This window comes from Nicotiana tabacum, chromosome 8 (genome assembly GCF_000715075.1).
Source record: "Nicotiana tabacum cultivar K326 chromosome 8, ASM71507v2, whole genome shotgun sequence".
NCBI lineage: Eukaryota > Viridiplantae > Streptophyta > Magnoliopsida > Solanales > Solanaceae > Nicotiana > Nicotiana tabacum.
Genome location: NC_134087.1, coordinates 146,897,422 through 146,914,782, shown reverse-complemented (window position 1 = coordinate 146,914,782; position 17,361 = coordinate 146,897,422). Strand labels below are relative to the sequence as shown.

Genomic DNA, 17,361 nt, shown 5'->3' with positions numbered 1-17,361 from the left:
AAATAGTGATTCATTATATGAGCTAAGGTTAGCTCTTCTCCAGTCTCTTGGCACAAACGCCGAAGGCAGGCGACCGTTTTTCACACAGAAGGACTTAGCTATGCCAAAAACACTTGTTAACGTAGGCAAAATTTTGTAATCATGGAATCAAGCTCTCCGCTCAAAGAAAACACACCCAAAAAAAAGGATACATGTAAAAATATGTAAAACCCTCTTTGGGAAGGGTCACTCGCTATGATAAATCAGGAGCGATAATATCCAACTCAGGACAATGACAGTCTTCCTTCATAACAGGAATGCTGGAAGGACGAATGGAAGAAGGGTATCTACTGACGGCTCATGTACGATAGGTAGGGAAAAACCTAAACAAAATAACCAAGTCCAAGTAAAATATGGACAAAATCTCCGTCCAAGACTCCTCACTGCGTCGCGGTCAGTGCCGCAACTGACTTGTGCGCATTTTGGAGTGCCTCGCGGCAATTAACGCGGCCAATTTAGTTCGTGTCGCTGGCCTTTCCTTTCTACGTTGAGACTTGTTTTGGCTGCCTAACTTTGCTGCTTCATAACTCTCGAGGTAAGCTTTCATTCTTTCTCTTTTCTTAATTTAGTCACCACCCATCATTGTGTCTTCATGAGCCTATTATTTGTATTGTATAAAATACATATAAAGTCTTTACTTTCCTCCCAAGTTCATCACAAAACTACCTACACATAAAATAAACTCAATTAAACACAATTATAGTACAATTTAGCATTAAACCACCAAATTATAAAGTAAACAATGCACTAAAAATATAGAATTATAGCCAAACATCAATCCCCAAATCAAGTCCCTCTTGAATGAGAATAAAATCGTCATAGATGGCTGCATAATGATTGGCTGTAAATGCAGGTATTCTTTGTAACGACTGCCCATTAAATGCTATCCAATGATAATGCTTTGAATCTTTGTTACCTCTACTTTGTCTTCGGGATTCGTTCACCCAATTGTTACTAACTAATTTTACCCCATACACTATTTAGAAGCACAATAGAAGATTTTAGAATGGTTTGTGGTAATCTTGAGAATAACACGTCATTATATATTTGTATCAAGATAGCTATAAAAATCTAAATAACGTCTTTTATAGCGCGTTGATTTTTCATTTCAAAAACTTTTATCTCCACTTTTATTGTTGATCACTGCACATCGTTATTGAGTGTTCTTCTAAATATTTCCACCTCTAGATTTCTAACAAGATTGACAAAAATTAATAAACTACTCTAGTTTTTTCTCTGTTTCTTTTGGTACAGCCTCCCTCCTACTTACTAATAAGCATAAATCACAACATAACAATAAATAGTTTCATACATTAAAAGCTAAGAGACCACATTTTCCCCTTTGCCGTGTGAAGGAATAATGCTACGTCGTAAACGAATCACAACCGTCCATCCTTTCCTTCGGCTATTCACAACTGTTAATCCTCCCGCGACATTGGAATTCAACTCGTCCCTCCAAACGCTGCGCGTGCAACCCACGCACCACCACCTAGAACAATTACTCTCTTCCTTCTACAACTATCCTACGCATCATTCCTCACAAACCTATGCTACCCTCTTCCACGCCTGCGCCCTCCTTCACCGCCTTGATATTGGCCAAGACATCCACAACCACATGCTTTTCCACAATCCAAATGCCGCCCAAGTACTCTACACAATCAATCATCTTGTTAACATGTATGCTAAATGTGGTAATTTGGAATGTGCTCGTCAACTATTTGATCAAATGCCGCACAGAAACATTGTTTCTTGGACTTCCCTTATTTCAGGTTATGCTCAATATGGACGGACTAATCAATGTTTTAGCTTATTTTGTAGCATGTTAGCTCATTTTAGGCCTAATGATTTTTCTTATGCTAGTGTTCTTTCTGTTTGTGATAGCTCACGTGGTAGGCAAGTGCATGCAGTTGCACTAAAAACAGGTTTTGATACATGTGTTTATGTTGGTAATGGTTTGATCGCAATGTACTCGAGGAATAGTTCAATGGATGGTTGCAATGAGGCATGGAAGGTTTTTAATGTTATGGAGTTTCTGAATCTGGTTTCATGGAATACAATGATAGCATGGTTTCAAATGCGTGGACAAGGTGATAAGGCGATGGGATTCTTTTCAGTAATGCATCGTTATAGCTTGGGGTTCAATCGTGCCACTCTTGTCAGTGTACTTTCTTCTCTCTTTGGAATGAATGATATTGATTTTTCCTGGGGTCTTCAGGGTTGTTTCCAATTGCATTGCGTTAGTGTGAAAACCGGTTTTATACTAGATGTTGGGATTGTTACTGCTTTGTTGAAAGCGTATTCAATTCTTGGAGGAGAGCTTCGTGATTGTTATAAATTGTTTCTGGAAATGAGTGGATCTCAAGATCTTGTGTTGTGGACTGAAATAATAGTGGCGTTTTCAGAAAGAGATCCTGAGAAAGCGATTCTCCTGTTTGGTCAGTTGCGCCGAGAGGGGTTAAGTTTGGATAGTTATGCTTTTTCCATTGCACTAAAATCTTGTGCAGGACTCGTGACAGATAGAAATGCCTTGATGGTACACTGCGAAGTGATTAAATATGGTTTCATGGATACTGTAGTGCTTGGAAATGCATTGATTCATGCATATGCAAGGTGTGGCTCAATATCTCAGGCCAATCAGGTTTTTGAGGAGATGAGATACAGAGATATAGTATCGTGGAATTCGATGTTGAAAGCTTATGCGCTGCATGGGAAAGCAAATGAAGCGTCGAGACTTTTTAGGAAAATGGATGTGAAACCTGATGCAACCACTTTTGTTTCGCTGCTTTCAGCTTGTAGCCATGCTGGATGGGTGGAAGAAGGAATTAAAATTTTCGATGCTATGTTTGAGAAACATGGTATTGTTCCTCAACTCGATCATTATGCATGTATAGTTGATATTGTTGGTCGAGCAGGTCATTTTTTTCAGGCGGAGAAAATAATAAAAGAAATGCCCATGCCACCAGATTATGTGGTATGGAGTGCATTTCTTGGAGCATGCCGGAAACATCGTGAATCTGGGCTGGCCCAAATAGTTGCATCTAGGTTGAAGGAGTTAGATCCAGAAAATTCATTAGCATATGTACTCATGTCAAATGTACACTGCTCAGCAAATAGCTTCAATGAAGCAGGTCATCTTAGGAAGCAAATGCGCCAGCTCGGTGTTAAGAAGCAGCCTGGATTGAGCTGGACTGAAGTTGGGGGTTTTGTGCATGAGTTTGCTTCTGGAGGCCTACAACATCCAGACAGGAAAGCTATATATACTAATCTGGAGGACTTTGTGAAAGAGCTGAAACATATTGGCTATATCCCTGAGACAACATCATCTTTACATGACATAGAAGACGAACAGAAAGAAGAGCAATTATATTATCACAGCGAGAAGCTTGCACTGATATATGCTTTACAAGATGCTAGTAGATCTCCTTCCAGCTGCAGTGCCATTAAGATTATAAAGAACATCCGTATTTGTTTGGATTGCCACAACTTTATGAAGTTATCATCAAAGCTAATAGAAAGGGAAATTATTGTGAGAGATTCAAACCGTTTCCACCATTTTAAGAATGGGGTGTGCTCTTGCAATGATTACTGGTAGACTCTGCCAACTAATTTCTACCTGCTGCCTCTCCAGGTAACTTCTTTGATGTTCATCTATCTCATGCCATGTGTCTCAGTAGACTAATGTCAGAGATTGTATCACCATTAGATTACATAAAATTTAAAGAGGTTGGATTAGGAGCATCATCGATGAAGATAGAAGGTTGATAAGTTTGAAAAAGATGGGTTGAAATCAGAAAATGTCATAGATGTGCTTCAGTTAACGAGTAACTGTGATGCGCCACCCTAGTTGCATTTGTTTATATTCATGTGATTGTCAGAGACTTCTCCTTATCAAAGGAAAAGAAGAGATTGTCAGAGACTTCACTCGAGGATTAAATATGATCTGTGAATCCTGCACTTGAAAAAGGAACCTTCAAAATCAATTGTTGAAGCAGATGAGTAAGACAGTTTCTGGTCTTTGTATAGGTAATAAATCATTGTTCAGTCTTTTTAATTCGAAAATCCACAGATTTGTTCCAGATCTGCTAAGAGGTCTTATTGTGTGAAGAGCATTTATTTTCAGCCAGAGGTGGTGTTTCATCCCAACTATTCATACTCAAAGCACTTTCCATTATATAACTGCCATATTTACTTCTGTGTTGACATTTGATCTTTTACAGGGTATATTTCTGTTTTATCTGTAGAATGTTTGCTTAAAACTCTTGGAACCCCGTAAAACCATTACCAAAACTACAGCGGGCCTTAGAAGTAGCAGTAACTGAGATTAATAGTTTGATTGCAGAGGTGCAACATGTAAAAATTGCGCGGGACGCCCTATTTGGTCGCCCCCATTTAACCTATACCCACTTTTTAAAAAAGTTTTAACTTGTACCCACTTTTTAAACAACTTATTCTTATTCTTTGGGTGACAATGATTTTATATGGTGGTTGCGAACATATTTTAATATAGTTTATGATATTTTACAATGGTGAGCTGTTATGACGCTTTATTTTTTACTATTGTTTAGGGTTTCTTCTTCTTGTTTTTTCTTAATTGCAAAATGGGTCATTAGATTTATTATTGTTTTGACAAATTGATAATTGGGGTTTGTTTCTAATGATATTTGGAGGTTATGTTTCAAATTTGAGCTCATTTGGAGTAGATTTAGGTATTAAATCGTATATTGGATTGTTATAATTCAAAGAACAAATTTCTATTTTTGGGCAATTTGCACTTCATGCCTATTTGGCCTTAAGTGCATAAAAACGTTGGTTGCACTTCAGACTTTTTGGCCTTAACTGCATTTGAAGTGCAAATTTCACTTCAGACTTATTGGCCTTAAGTGTAGCAAAACGTTTGTTGAACTTCAGACATTTTGGCCTTAAGTGCATCTGAAGTGCAATTTTTCACTTCAGACTTATTAGCCTTAAGAACGTTTGTTGCACTTCAGATTTTTTGGCAAGTGCATCTGAAGTGCAATTTTTCACTTCAGACTTTTTGGTCTTAAGTGCATCTGAAGTGCAAATTTTCACTTCAGGCTTATTGGCCTTAAGTGAATGAAAACGTTTGTTGCACTTCAGACTTTTTGACCTTAAGTGCATCTGAAGTGCAATTTTTCACTTCAGACTTATAATCCTTAAGTGCATTTGAAGTGCAATTTTTCACTTCATACTTATTAGCCTTAAGTGCATGGAACTATTGATTGCACTTCAGACCTATTTAGCTTTAAGTGCATTTGAAGTGCAATTTTTTCACTTCAGACTAATTTTTTTAACTTCAGACCCGATAAGTCTTAAGTTGATCGTAAAGTGGGTACGCTTGCAAACATTTTTACAAAATGGGTATATGTTCAATTGTGACCCCAAATCAGGTATAGATGCAAAAGCCCCATGCAACTTTGCTAGTTTGGTGTGTTGTATCATTTGCTTCAATGTGTGCTGAACTGATAGTTACTAACAAATGTGATATTCCGACGATACAGACATTTCAAGAAGAAAATACTGCCATAGATGAAACATGAAGCAAAATGGGAAGTATCATTCCATAAAAATTGGCATCTTCCAAGATGCAACATGCGCAAACATGTATCTGGCATTACCAAATGTGTAAATTTTAATTATTTACATAGAGGAATCTCATGTAGATAATGTTGTAGTAAATTTGGTATGGTTACAGATAGGGGTGGCAAAATCAGCCCAAAACTATTTAATCCGCCTAAATCGCCCAAGTTTTAATGGGTTGGATTGGGCTGGGCTACATTACAAATGGGTTACGTTTGGGCACAATCCAATTAAATCCATCTATTTCCAATAGCCCAAACCAGCCCATAACTTTCGCCCAAACTGACATGTCAGTAGCCCAAAAGATTTCTTATACGTTGTCACTTTTTCTTCTTTCTTTCATGACTAAAGCTTGAAAGATCATATTGGGCATGAGATATACTTCGTGGCTAACGTTTATCTTCTTCCAACCTAAATTGATGTATGAGAAAAACCATTTTAATACCTTTTATAGTTTCTCATGTTTTGTTTTAAGTTAGTAGTGCCACTAGGAAATAGTATCAAATAATTTAATTTAGCATTTACTTTTTGCTTTAGTTTTAATATTATTAATAATTCTTTAAATATAGATCTTCTGCTGCAAGCTTTTACGGTGAAAGACATTATATATTTGAGAATATAAAAAACAAACAGCTTAATTACAAACTAGAATATTTCTAAAATTAACTAATTCTTCAAAGGAGATTATTAAACTAGATAACAAATTTTGCATAGAATTATTGTTACACGCTCTACGAGGTTGTTGATATTTGTTCCGTTATGAACATGTTTGTTTTCTTTTAATATCTTGTACAGGTTATTTGACTAGTGAGTGTCATGACTTTAATCTCGTCACTACTTCACCGAAGTTAGTCTTGAGACTTACTGGGTACCAATTATGGTGCACTCACACTATTCTTCTGCATATTTTTTGTGCATATCTAGGTACTTCAGATCGAGCTAATCATTAGGCAGTGTGCTAGAGCTTGTTGGAGACTTAAGGTATTCATGTTGTTCTGTTCGCAGGCCTAGAGTCACCCTCTTACTTCATTTTCTGTTGTTTATGTATCCCAAATAGTGTTGTACTCTTAAGACTTGTTATGTATTCCATGTAGAGCTTATGACTCAGTAATACCGGGTTTTGAAAAGTTATTTATTGTACTCATGTTTGGCAATATTATCATATTTCACAGTATTTTGTTAATTTTGAAGTTGTTATATGTTGATTGAGACTGTTTGTGATGGATTTACCTAGTCTTAGGGACTAGGTGTCATCATGACCCTTATGGTGTGTGTGATGACCCAAAAGGTCATCACTTATTTTAAAAGTAAATTTTGCGTTCCGAGGCCTAAAAAAATCCCTTTCTGTCTCCCCTTGATTTGCGTGCACAATCCGGGCGCGTAGCCGGAAAGCCAATATGTTAAAATTTGTGAAAAATAATAAATTTTGGCTATAAGATTAAGTTGACTTCGATTAATATTTTGGGTAAACGGACCCGGACCCGGACTCGTGACGGTCCCGAAGGGTCCGTAGGAAAATATGGGATTTGGGCATATGCCCGGAATCGAATTCCGAGGTCCAAGCCCGAGAAATGAATTTTTAAAGAAAATTGTTTTCTGAAATTATTTATGAGATTTGAAAATGAATTATGATTAAAACTTGATGGTATCGAGCCCGTATTTTGGTTCCGGCGCCCGGCACAGGTATTATATGTGATTTAAGGTAAGTCTGTGAAATTTGGTTAGAAACGGACTTGAACCAGATCGTTTTTGAGAAAATTGGAAATTTGAAGTTCTTAAAAAATTTTCATGATTTTGATGCTAAATTCATAGTTGTTGATGTTATTTTAGTGATTTGAATACACGAGCGAGTCCGTATGATTTTTTAGGTTGGTGTGCATGTTTGGTTTGGAGCCCCGAGGGCTCGGGTGAGTTTTGGATAGGCCACGGAGTGGATTTTGGACTTGGTGAATTACAGGTTTTTAGCTGGTGTGATCAGGCCTGCAGGCTTCGCATTTGCGAAGCCTGGCTCGCAAATGCGAGTTCACAAATGCGAAGGTTCAGTCGCAAATACGAAACAACCCAGGCCAGCTCTTCCTCGCAAATGCGAGATTTCCTTCGCAAATGCGATACGCCCCTTTTGGGCCTGTTATCGCAAATGCGATCCTTTGTTCGCATTTTCCAACTCGCAAATGCGAACACAGCAGAGGTCGGGGTTTGCAATTGCGAACCTTGGTCGCAATTCCCATATCTGCAACCTGCAATTTTATAACTTAACCGAAAATCTCTCATTTTACTCTTTCAAAACCAAAACACTCTTGGGCGATTTTTCAAAGACAATTCTTCTTCCAAATCAATTGTAAATCAATTTTAACTCGTTTTCTTCAATCATTAACATCTTTTCACATGATTTCAACTCAAAATCAATATTTTTCATTGCAAAAATTGGGTATTTTGGGTAGAACTTAGGTTTTTCAAAAATTGGGGATTTGGACCTCGATTTGAGGTCCGATTTCAAAATAAATTATATATTTGGATTCATAGGGAAATGTGTAATCGGGTTTTGGTTCGAACCTCGGGTTTTGACCATGTGAGCCCGGGAGCGATTTTTGACATTTTGGGTAAAACTTTAGAAAACTCATTTTCATGTATTAGAATTGATTCATTTAGCGTTTATTGATGTAATTAAGTAACTTGTGGCTAGATACGAGCGAATTAGTGATGGAATCAAGAGGTAAAGCGATAGTAGAGACTTGAATTGTATTCGTGGCATCGAGGTAAGTGTTTGGTCTAACCCTAGCTTGAGGGATTAAGAGTTGTGTCCTATGTGCTACATGTTATTTGTTGAGTACGACGTATATGTATAGTGACGAGTATCTATACGTTGGTGTCAAGCATGACCGTGAGTCTTAAATTGAAATTGTTGTGTTCTTGATAAATCCTACAAATGCCTAAGTTGTTGATTTTCTGTGTTGAGCAAGGATTATGATTATTCTCGTGGGAAGTACTTATGATTGAGTATTGGTGCTAATTGAGGTAGTTAGCTATTGGAACAAGTTTGGTTATAGCCGATTTCTCTTGCCGGGACGTAGTTACTTATACTGTCGATTCCCTTGCCGGGATGGTGTTGTTCTTTATTGATCCCTTGCCGGGACTCTGTTGTGATTAGTGTTGAATTGTATATTTGGATTGGGTTGCACGCCACAATAATATTATATTTGGATCGGTTTGCACGCCGCAATAATATTATATTTGGATCGGGTTGTACCCCGCAACAATAATATAATTGGATCTGGTTGCACGCCGCAACAGTGATAAATGATATGGATCGGGTTGCACACCGCAACAGAGTTAATATGTTTTGGGAACGGGTTGCGCGCTGCAACAATTGATAATACGAAGTTTTTTTAGATTGGATATGAGTCATTATTTTGCTGTAAATTCTAAATTGTTCTTATGCTTTCCTCTTAATTTACTGTTGGTACCGACATTTCCCCACAGCATGTACCCACTCCCATCTCTACTTGTTTATTCATGTTTTATTTTCCGCTGCATATTATATAACTGCACAGGTTTATTTGGTAGTCTGGTCCTAGCCTCGTTACTACTTCGCCGGGGTTAGGCCAGACACTTACCAACACATAGGGCCGGTTGTGCTGATACTACACTCTGCACTATGTGCAGATCCCGGAGCAGCAGCTTTTGGACCGTAGCATTGGGTGGTTGCCTTCAGTCTAGTTAGAGATCCCGAGGTAGTCCTGCAGGCGTCCGCAGGCCCGGTGTTCTCTTCTATCTTTATATGTATTCTGCTTTCATTTGCTTTCGAGGCATATTGTACTTTCCTTTCAGACATTTGTATGTAGTAATTCGTAGACAGTCTGTGATATTGTGACACCGGATTCTGGGTAGAGATATATGTTGGTATTGTTGTACTGTTTATGGTTAATTTACCAGATTAAGTCTTCCGCTTGTATCTATTTATCGTTAATATTTCACTGTTAATCACATGTTAGTTTAAATTGTTAAAAAGGCTAAATAAAAGAGATAGGGATTCTATATTACGCGGATTGCCTAGCTTTCACGAGTAGGCGCCATCACGACTCCCGAGGGTGGGAAATCCGGGTCGTGACAGTATGATTGTGGGTCAACAAGGCTACTCTATCCCAAACCCTAAATCACACTTATAAAAGGGGTCACTTATTCCCTTTGAAAGGACATCTCGAAAATTGAGATCATCTAAAAAATTCTATAAATGCTCGGGATATTTATGGAGAGATCAAGATATAAAATAATGTTGTAATCAAGAGACGTTCTTCTGGATAATCAAGTACTTTAAGAAGAAGATCCACATAATGCTCAATTTTCAAGGAGATTAAACACATCCTAAGGAGTTCTGCACCATCCAACATTTGAGAAATATGTTCATTCAACTCTTGAATCATGAAAAACAATTCGAAGGAAAAATCAAGGGAACAAATAGAATTGTACCCACAAAGATTCATCAATAAAATTATTTTTCTTTTATTTTTATTACTGCATTCTATTTTCAGTATGATGAAACTTTCATCGAAACAAATCTATTTATGGAAACCTCCAATTTGGAATTGTAACGTGAGAACCAAATTGGGGGAAAATTAAATTACCGTTACAAATGTCCAAAAAATTAATCAATCAAATCTGAAGTCGAGCCGAGCAACAACGATGCTAAATTTGTCTTCTTCTCAACTCTTTAAGAGCTAGAAGAAGTATAATTGTATATAAACCCACCAAATCTCTTTTCCTCCTCCAATATAGAACAATGTTACTTTATAAAGGAGAAAATTTTAATATTTTATTTTTTCCTCCATTACCTATTCACTCCACTTTTAAGCCAAAAAACCCAAATGAATCCAACGCCACTACTGTATTAGCTTTCACCAGCTTTTCTATAGCCTCCTTTACCTGCTGTATTTTGTTCATCCCCTTTATTAGAAGCTGGTCTAGCTACCATTTCATTAAATTCTTCTTGCCAAGGTTGGCCCTTATGCATCTCTAAATTATCTGCCTATTAGTCGATTTGTTCCTATGCTTTTCAACCCCCTTATCGTCAAAATTCTGCCTTTCAAATCCTTTCTCGGAAATAGCATTTTGCATTGTATTCTTCCACATGACCTTGATGTCATGCAACTTTCTATTAATAACAGTAATAGATGCTTCAACCGTAAACATAAACTTTAATTGCATACCAGGATCTTGAACATGATAATCTTACATATAATCGTCATAGAAAACATACCTGAAGCGGAATCCATTATCTTGAAGCGAAAGCATTAATTGAAATTGGTTTCTCGCTCCTTGCCCTAGCTTTCGTTACTGCCGACTTTAGTGATGGAAGAGAGAATAAAACACGGTAACCCTAATGGGTGAGGAGATGACCAATTTATAGAGGTTCTTATTTAATCCGGTACGTCCATCAAGTAACCGATCGGACAGATGAGATTTGCTCATTAATTAAATATTAATTATGGGCCTAATCTTATTGGGCCACCAATAAATTAACGTAAGAAAATCTTACATTCTCCCACTTGGACCAATAACCACATAATATTAATATTTAATATAGCAATATTAGTTGCGCATAAACAAAATCTCTTCTATAATGTCCATCATAAATACGATAATATGATAAACTACTAAATGTGAGTTATGGTGGTTATATTTAATTTATCTAAATACTCCCTTCTATATACTACAACATTAACAACTCATCGTACCAGGTCCATAAGCTATAAAATATTATGGTCCACAATAATATCTCATTGAGACTTATCATGTAACATCTCAAAATAATAATGTGTACACCATTATGAGAAACATGAAATCACTAATATATATCAGAAACATATAAATGAGCTCAGAGTGTCAAAACATCATAAATACATCAATCATAAATACAGCCAAGACCCATTCTATGTACATGTTCTTTAAATATCTTTGGCTGTAAACCTTTCGTTAATGGATCTGCAATCATGAGATCAGTTCTAATATGCTCAAGTGACACTCTTTGTTTCTGAACTTCCTCCTTGACGGTAAAGTACTTTAATTTCATATGTTTGGCACCTTTGGAGTACTTATCATTCTTGGAGAAGAATACTGCGCAGAATTATCACAGTAAATTTTCAGCGGCTTGGTAATGGTGTCAACAACCCCAAGTCCTGAAATAAAGTTTCGCAGTCATAATGCATGAATTGTGGTCTCAAAACATGCCACAAATTCTGCTTCCATCGTGGATGTAGCAATGCCAGACTGTTTGGCACTCTTCCACGATATTGCTCCTTCAACTAATTGGAACAAATAATCAAACGTGGATTTCTAGTGTCAATACATCCAGCGAAATCTGAATCTGAGTATCCAACAACTTCCAAATGCTTGGACCTCCTATACATGAGCATGTAATCCTTCGTTCCTTTCAGGTACCTCAAAACTTTCTTTGCAGCTTTCCAATGATCAATTCCTGAGTTACTCTGATATCTTCCCAACATTCCGACCTCAAAACTAATATCCGGTCTTGTGCAAGTCTGAGCATACATCAGACTACCAATAATAGAAGAGTAAGGAATTGATTCCATTTCTTTTCGCTCTACATCATTATTAGGGCATTGCATGAGACTAAATTTGTCCCCTTTTTGAATTGGAACAATTCAAGCTGAACAATTGTTCATACTAAATCTCTCTAGAATTCTTTCGATATAGCCTTTCTGAGACAATCCTAATAATCCTTGTGATCTATCACGGAATATTTCTATTCCTATCACATAGGACGCCTCACCCATATCTTTCATTTCCAAATTCTTAGAGAGAAAATCTTTAGTCTCACGCAATATGCCCAAATCACTAGTAGCAAGTAGAACATCATCAACATATAGGACTAAAAATATAAACTTTCTCCCACTGATCTTTTGGTATATACACCGATCAACGGTATTTTTCACAAATCTAAAAGATGTTATGGTATCATTAAACTTTATATACCATTGTTGTGAAGCTTGTTTAAGTCCATATATTGACTTCTTCAGTTTACACACCATTTGACCTTTTCCTTTAGTTTCGAAACCCTCTAGTTGGTCCATATAAACTTCCTCCTCGAGATCTCCATTAAGAAAGACAGTTTTCACATCCATTTGGTGTAACTCTAAATCATAATGAGCCACCAAAGCCATAATAATTCTTAACGAGTCTTTCTTTGAGACCGATGAAAAGGCCTCTTTATAATCAACACCTCCTTTCTTAGTATAACCCTTGGCAACAAGTTTGACTTTGTATTTCTCAATATTGCCATTTGAATCGCGCTTTGTCTTAAAGACCCATCTACACCCGATTCTTTTAGAACTTTCTGGCAATTCAACGAGATCCCAGACTTTATTGTATTCCATGGATTTTAACTCTTCCTTCATGGCATCAATCCATTTGTCAGGCTCATTACTTTCTATGGATTGTGAAAATAAAATCGGATCCTTATTAAGCCCAATGTCAAAATCTGACTCTTGCAAATAAATCACGTAATCATCCGAAATAGCCACTTTTCTAACTCTTTGAGATTTTCTTAATGGCATTTCTTGTGGTTCATTTGTGTCAGATATTTGTGAGTTAGTTTCTTCATGAAGTGTTTCATCCAAATATTGCTCGATGTTGTCAAAGTGTTCTTCAATAGCTAGAATAATATTTGGTGTTTGTGTGGAAGTAGGCACATTTTTGGGTAATAAAATATTGACCCTCACCTCTTTAATTTCCACACTTTGCTTTTCAACACTCCCACTAACCTCACCATTCTCAATGAATCTTGCATTACCGGTTTCAACAATTCTCGAACTATGGTTTGGACAGTAAAACACATACCCTTTGGATTTCTCTGGGTAACTAATAAAGTAACCACTTACTGTTCGAGAATCTAATTTCTTTTCTTGTGTATTATAGACTCTAGCTTCCGCTGGGCAACCCCAAATATGTAGGTGCCTTAAACTAGGTTTCCTTCCTGTCCACAATTCAAAAGGGGTCTTTGGAACTACCTTACTAGGTCTTTGGCACTGCCTTACTAGGAACTCTGTTTAATAAATATATAGCGGTTTTAAGAGCATACATCCACAATGATTTGGGTAAGGAGGAATGAATTATCATGCTCCAAACCATATCCATAAGTGTTCGATTACGCCTTTCTGCAACACCATTTTGTTGAGGTGTTTTTGGTATAGTATAATGTGCACATATGCCCGTTCCTCGAGGAACTTCGCAAAATGGACCTGGACATTGTCCCGACTCATTATATTTTCCATAATATTTACCAACTCTATATGACCTAATGATTTTTACCTTTTTATCTAATTGCCTTTCAACCTCAGTAACAAACACCTTGAGAGTATCTGTTGCTTGAGATTTTTCTTTCAGCAAATAAATGTATTCATAACGTGAAAAATCATCGATAAAAGTGATAAAATATTTCTCTCCACCAAAAGATGGAACATCAGAGGGTCCACAAATATCGGTGTGTATAATTTGAAGAAGCTGGGTGCTTCTTGTGGCACCTTTCTTCCTATGCTTGGTTTGCTTTCCCTTAATGCAATCCAAACATATAGTAAGAGTAGTAAAATTTAGATTCGGAAGAATTTCATTCTTTACTAATCTTTCTAACCTTTCTTTGGATATATGACCCAAACGTCTATGCCACAAGTAAGCAGAACTTTCATCTAGTGAACTACGTTTAATTCCAACATTATGTTGAACAGTAAGAAGGGATTCAGAAAAACCAATATCGAGTTTCAATTTATATAAACCATCACTAAGAAATCAGAACCATAAAAAATAGCATTTTTATATAAATTGAAACATCCATTTCCAAACTTTAAATCATATCCAGAAATATCAAGTCTTGAAAGAGAAATCAAATTCCTAGAAACTGAAGGTACATAAAAAGTCTGTAATAGATCAAGGTGACGTCCAGTCTTCATGATCAAACGATAAGTCCATATGCCTTCAATTGGAGCCTTCATACGATTTCCCATGAACAAGAAATCCTTATTTGGATTTGTAGTTTGGATCGTAAGGAATCCCTGCAACGTAGTAGATACATGAGCAATTGCACCAGAATCAAGCCACCAAGTATTATTAGGAACTTCTACTAAATTTGATTCGAAACATACAAAAACACTAATTGTACCTTTCTTTTCTAACCAAGCTTTATGTTTCAGGCAATCTTTCTGATAGTGTCCTTCCTTGTTACAGAAACGACACGTATCTGCCTTATGTTCCTTGTTAGCATCCTGTTGAGCTTTAGCAGGTGCTTTCTTCGTCTTGAACTTGTTGGCCTTCACTTTAAGTCTTTTACCAACTCCTTGACCCATGAGGTTAATTGAATGGCTCCCTTGTTTCTTAAGTCTTGACTCCTCCTGAGTAAGCATACTGGACAATTCACTAACATTCCACTTATCCTTAATAGTGTTATAGTTAATTTGAAAAGGTCCATACTCAGGAGGTAACGAGTTCAGAATAAACTGAACTAAGAAGGAGTCATCCACTTTCATCCCCAAGGTCTGAAGTCTTGCTGCAATGTTAGTCATCTCGATGATATGATTTTGCATACTACGCGACCCATCAAACTTCATGGTCGTGAGTTCAGCCATTAGTGTACCTGCGATAGACTTATCTGCAGAACGAAAATGTTCTTCCACAAACTTCAGGTATTCCCTGGCACTTTCTGTTTGTGGAATAGTACTCTTAATGTTGTTGACAATATTCATTTGCATAAACATAAGGCTTAGCCTGTTAGAGCGTTCCCATGCTTTATGGAAAGACTTCTCATCCGCACTGCTCGAATTAGTAATGGCAGCGGGCTTATCATTCAGCAGAGCCAAGTCAAGATCCATCACACCTAAGTGGAACTGGACTTGTTCACGCCATTCAGAGAAGTTCAATCCGTTGAACACAGTAACAGACGAAGCAAGCGAATGAAAAGGAATAGCTGCAAAATAGATAATACATGCTCACAAATTAATATGGATTCAACAAAATAGTTAAGCATATCGCAATTCTCCTTTGGGTAAATACTACGACACACTATCATAATTTAAGTGCCATTTAGTCTTTAATAGATAATTAAATATTCTTTACCCAATATATATGCCATCTTTGGACAGACAATATATATTTGACTAAGAATATTAATTTGCCTCATCATATTCACTATTCATAGAATAATTGATTCACCTTTGGGTAAATCCTTAAGTTCTAGCAATAGTGAAAATTAATTTATCCACTAATTTTTAAATATAGGCATTTCATTAATTTTATGGATAAACTATAATTTTATGTATGCATATTTTCATAAACAAACTAGTTTGGCCACTTTGGTGACTAACAAACTATATAACATAAGTGCACACACAAAATAGAGATCATAAGATTTTATGCATGTGAATACTTTAAACAATCTAGTTTGGTCACTTTGGTGACTAACAAACTATATACACATTAATCACATACATAAAATAAACAATAACTGACGTTTAAAAATTACTTTTAAAAAACTAAAACAATTCATTATGGGCTTAGAAACATGAGACAGAATATCTATTTCAAAAGTCACGTTACTTTACTGGTGAGATTGTAGAGTCATTTAATCCCACAGGTGTAGATTCCGGTACAAACATTAGTTATTGTTTAAAACTAATATAAGGATCACAACACAGTTATACATTACGCGGGATTTATGTGCAAAGTTTGTACATTCCAGGGGCTTTAGTAAAGAAACCTCATTGCTTTAATGGTCAAACAACAAAGAAGCATTACAGAATCCTATAGACTTCGTTCATTAATTCATTGTCGGCATCGCTTTTAAGAGCTTAGGCTTTTTCATACAACCCTACTTTATTATATTAGTAAAAAAATGCCAAATTCAATACACACATTGAAATAAAAGGAAACAGTGAAAGAACATTAATTGGTCAGATCTTTAAGCATGCTTAAGTTTACACAAAATTCAACGCAAAACTTGATAAATCAATGGGTTAAACAATTAGTTCTGTTAATGCCATGCATCAAACTTTACTAAGAAGAATTATCTTAAACGAAACTCGTAAGAGTGATTCTCGATAATTAGTCTGAATCGATTTCATAATGAAGATTATTAGTTCAAACAATCCAGGCTCGTGATACCACATGTAAACATAAACTTTAATTGCATACTGGGATCTTGAACATGATAATCTTACATATAATCGTCATAGAAAACATACCTAAAGCGGAATCCATTATCTTGAAGCGGAAGCGTTAATTGAAATTGGTTTCTCGCCTCTTGCCCTAGCTTTCGTTACCGCCGACTTTAGTGATGGAAGAGAGAATAAAATACGGTAACCCTAATGAGTGGGGAGAGGACCAATTTATAGAGATTCTTATTTAATCCGATACGTCCATCAAGTAACCGATCGGACGGATGAGATTTGCTCATTAATTAAATATTAATTATGAACCTAATCTTATTGGGCCACCAATAAATTAACGTAAGAAAATCTTACATCAACAACAATAGTGACTCCAAAAGTAACATCAACTTTCTATTAAATCTTACTACTTACTAATTATTAACAGTACATTCATGCAAATATAGATGCTTCAAAGATACATGCAGCTAAGTACAACTTTATTAAAATTGAAAGGTACAATGTAGGGTCTATAATTCTTCGTTGAGTAGTCACGTTCGCCCATACTCTAAGGACA

General features: G+C 36.4%; 1 protein-coding gene across 1 annotated transcript; it reads left to right on the top strand.

Annotated features, from left to right (window-relative positions):
• Positions 1-1,167: 1,167 nt before the first annotated feature.
• LOC107764402 (pentatricopeptide repeat-containing protein At1g71420-like) lies at positions 1,168-4,215 on the top strand. The gene has a single exon (XM_016582966.2). The coding sequence runs from the start codon at positions 1,400-1,402 to the stop codon at positions 3,629-3,631; it is 2,232 nt and encodes a 743-aa protein (XP_016438452.2). The 5' UTR covers positions 1,168-1,399; the 3' UTR covers positions 3,632-4,215.
• The last annotated feature ends 13,146 nt before the right edge of the window (positions 4,216-17,361 follow it).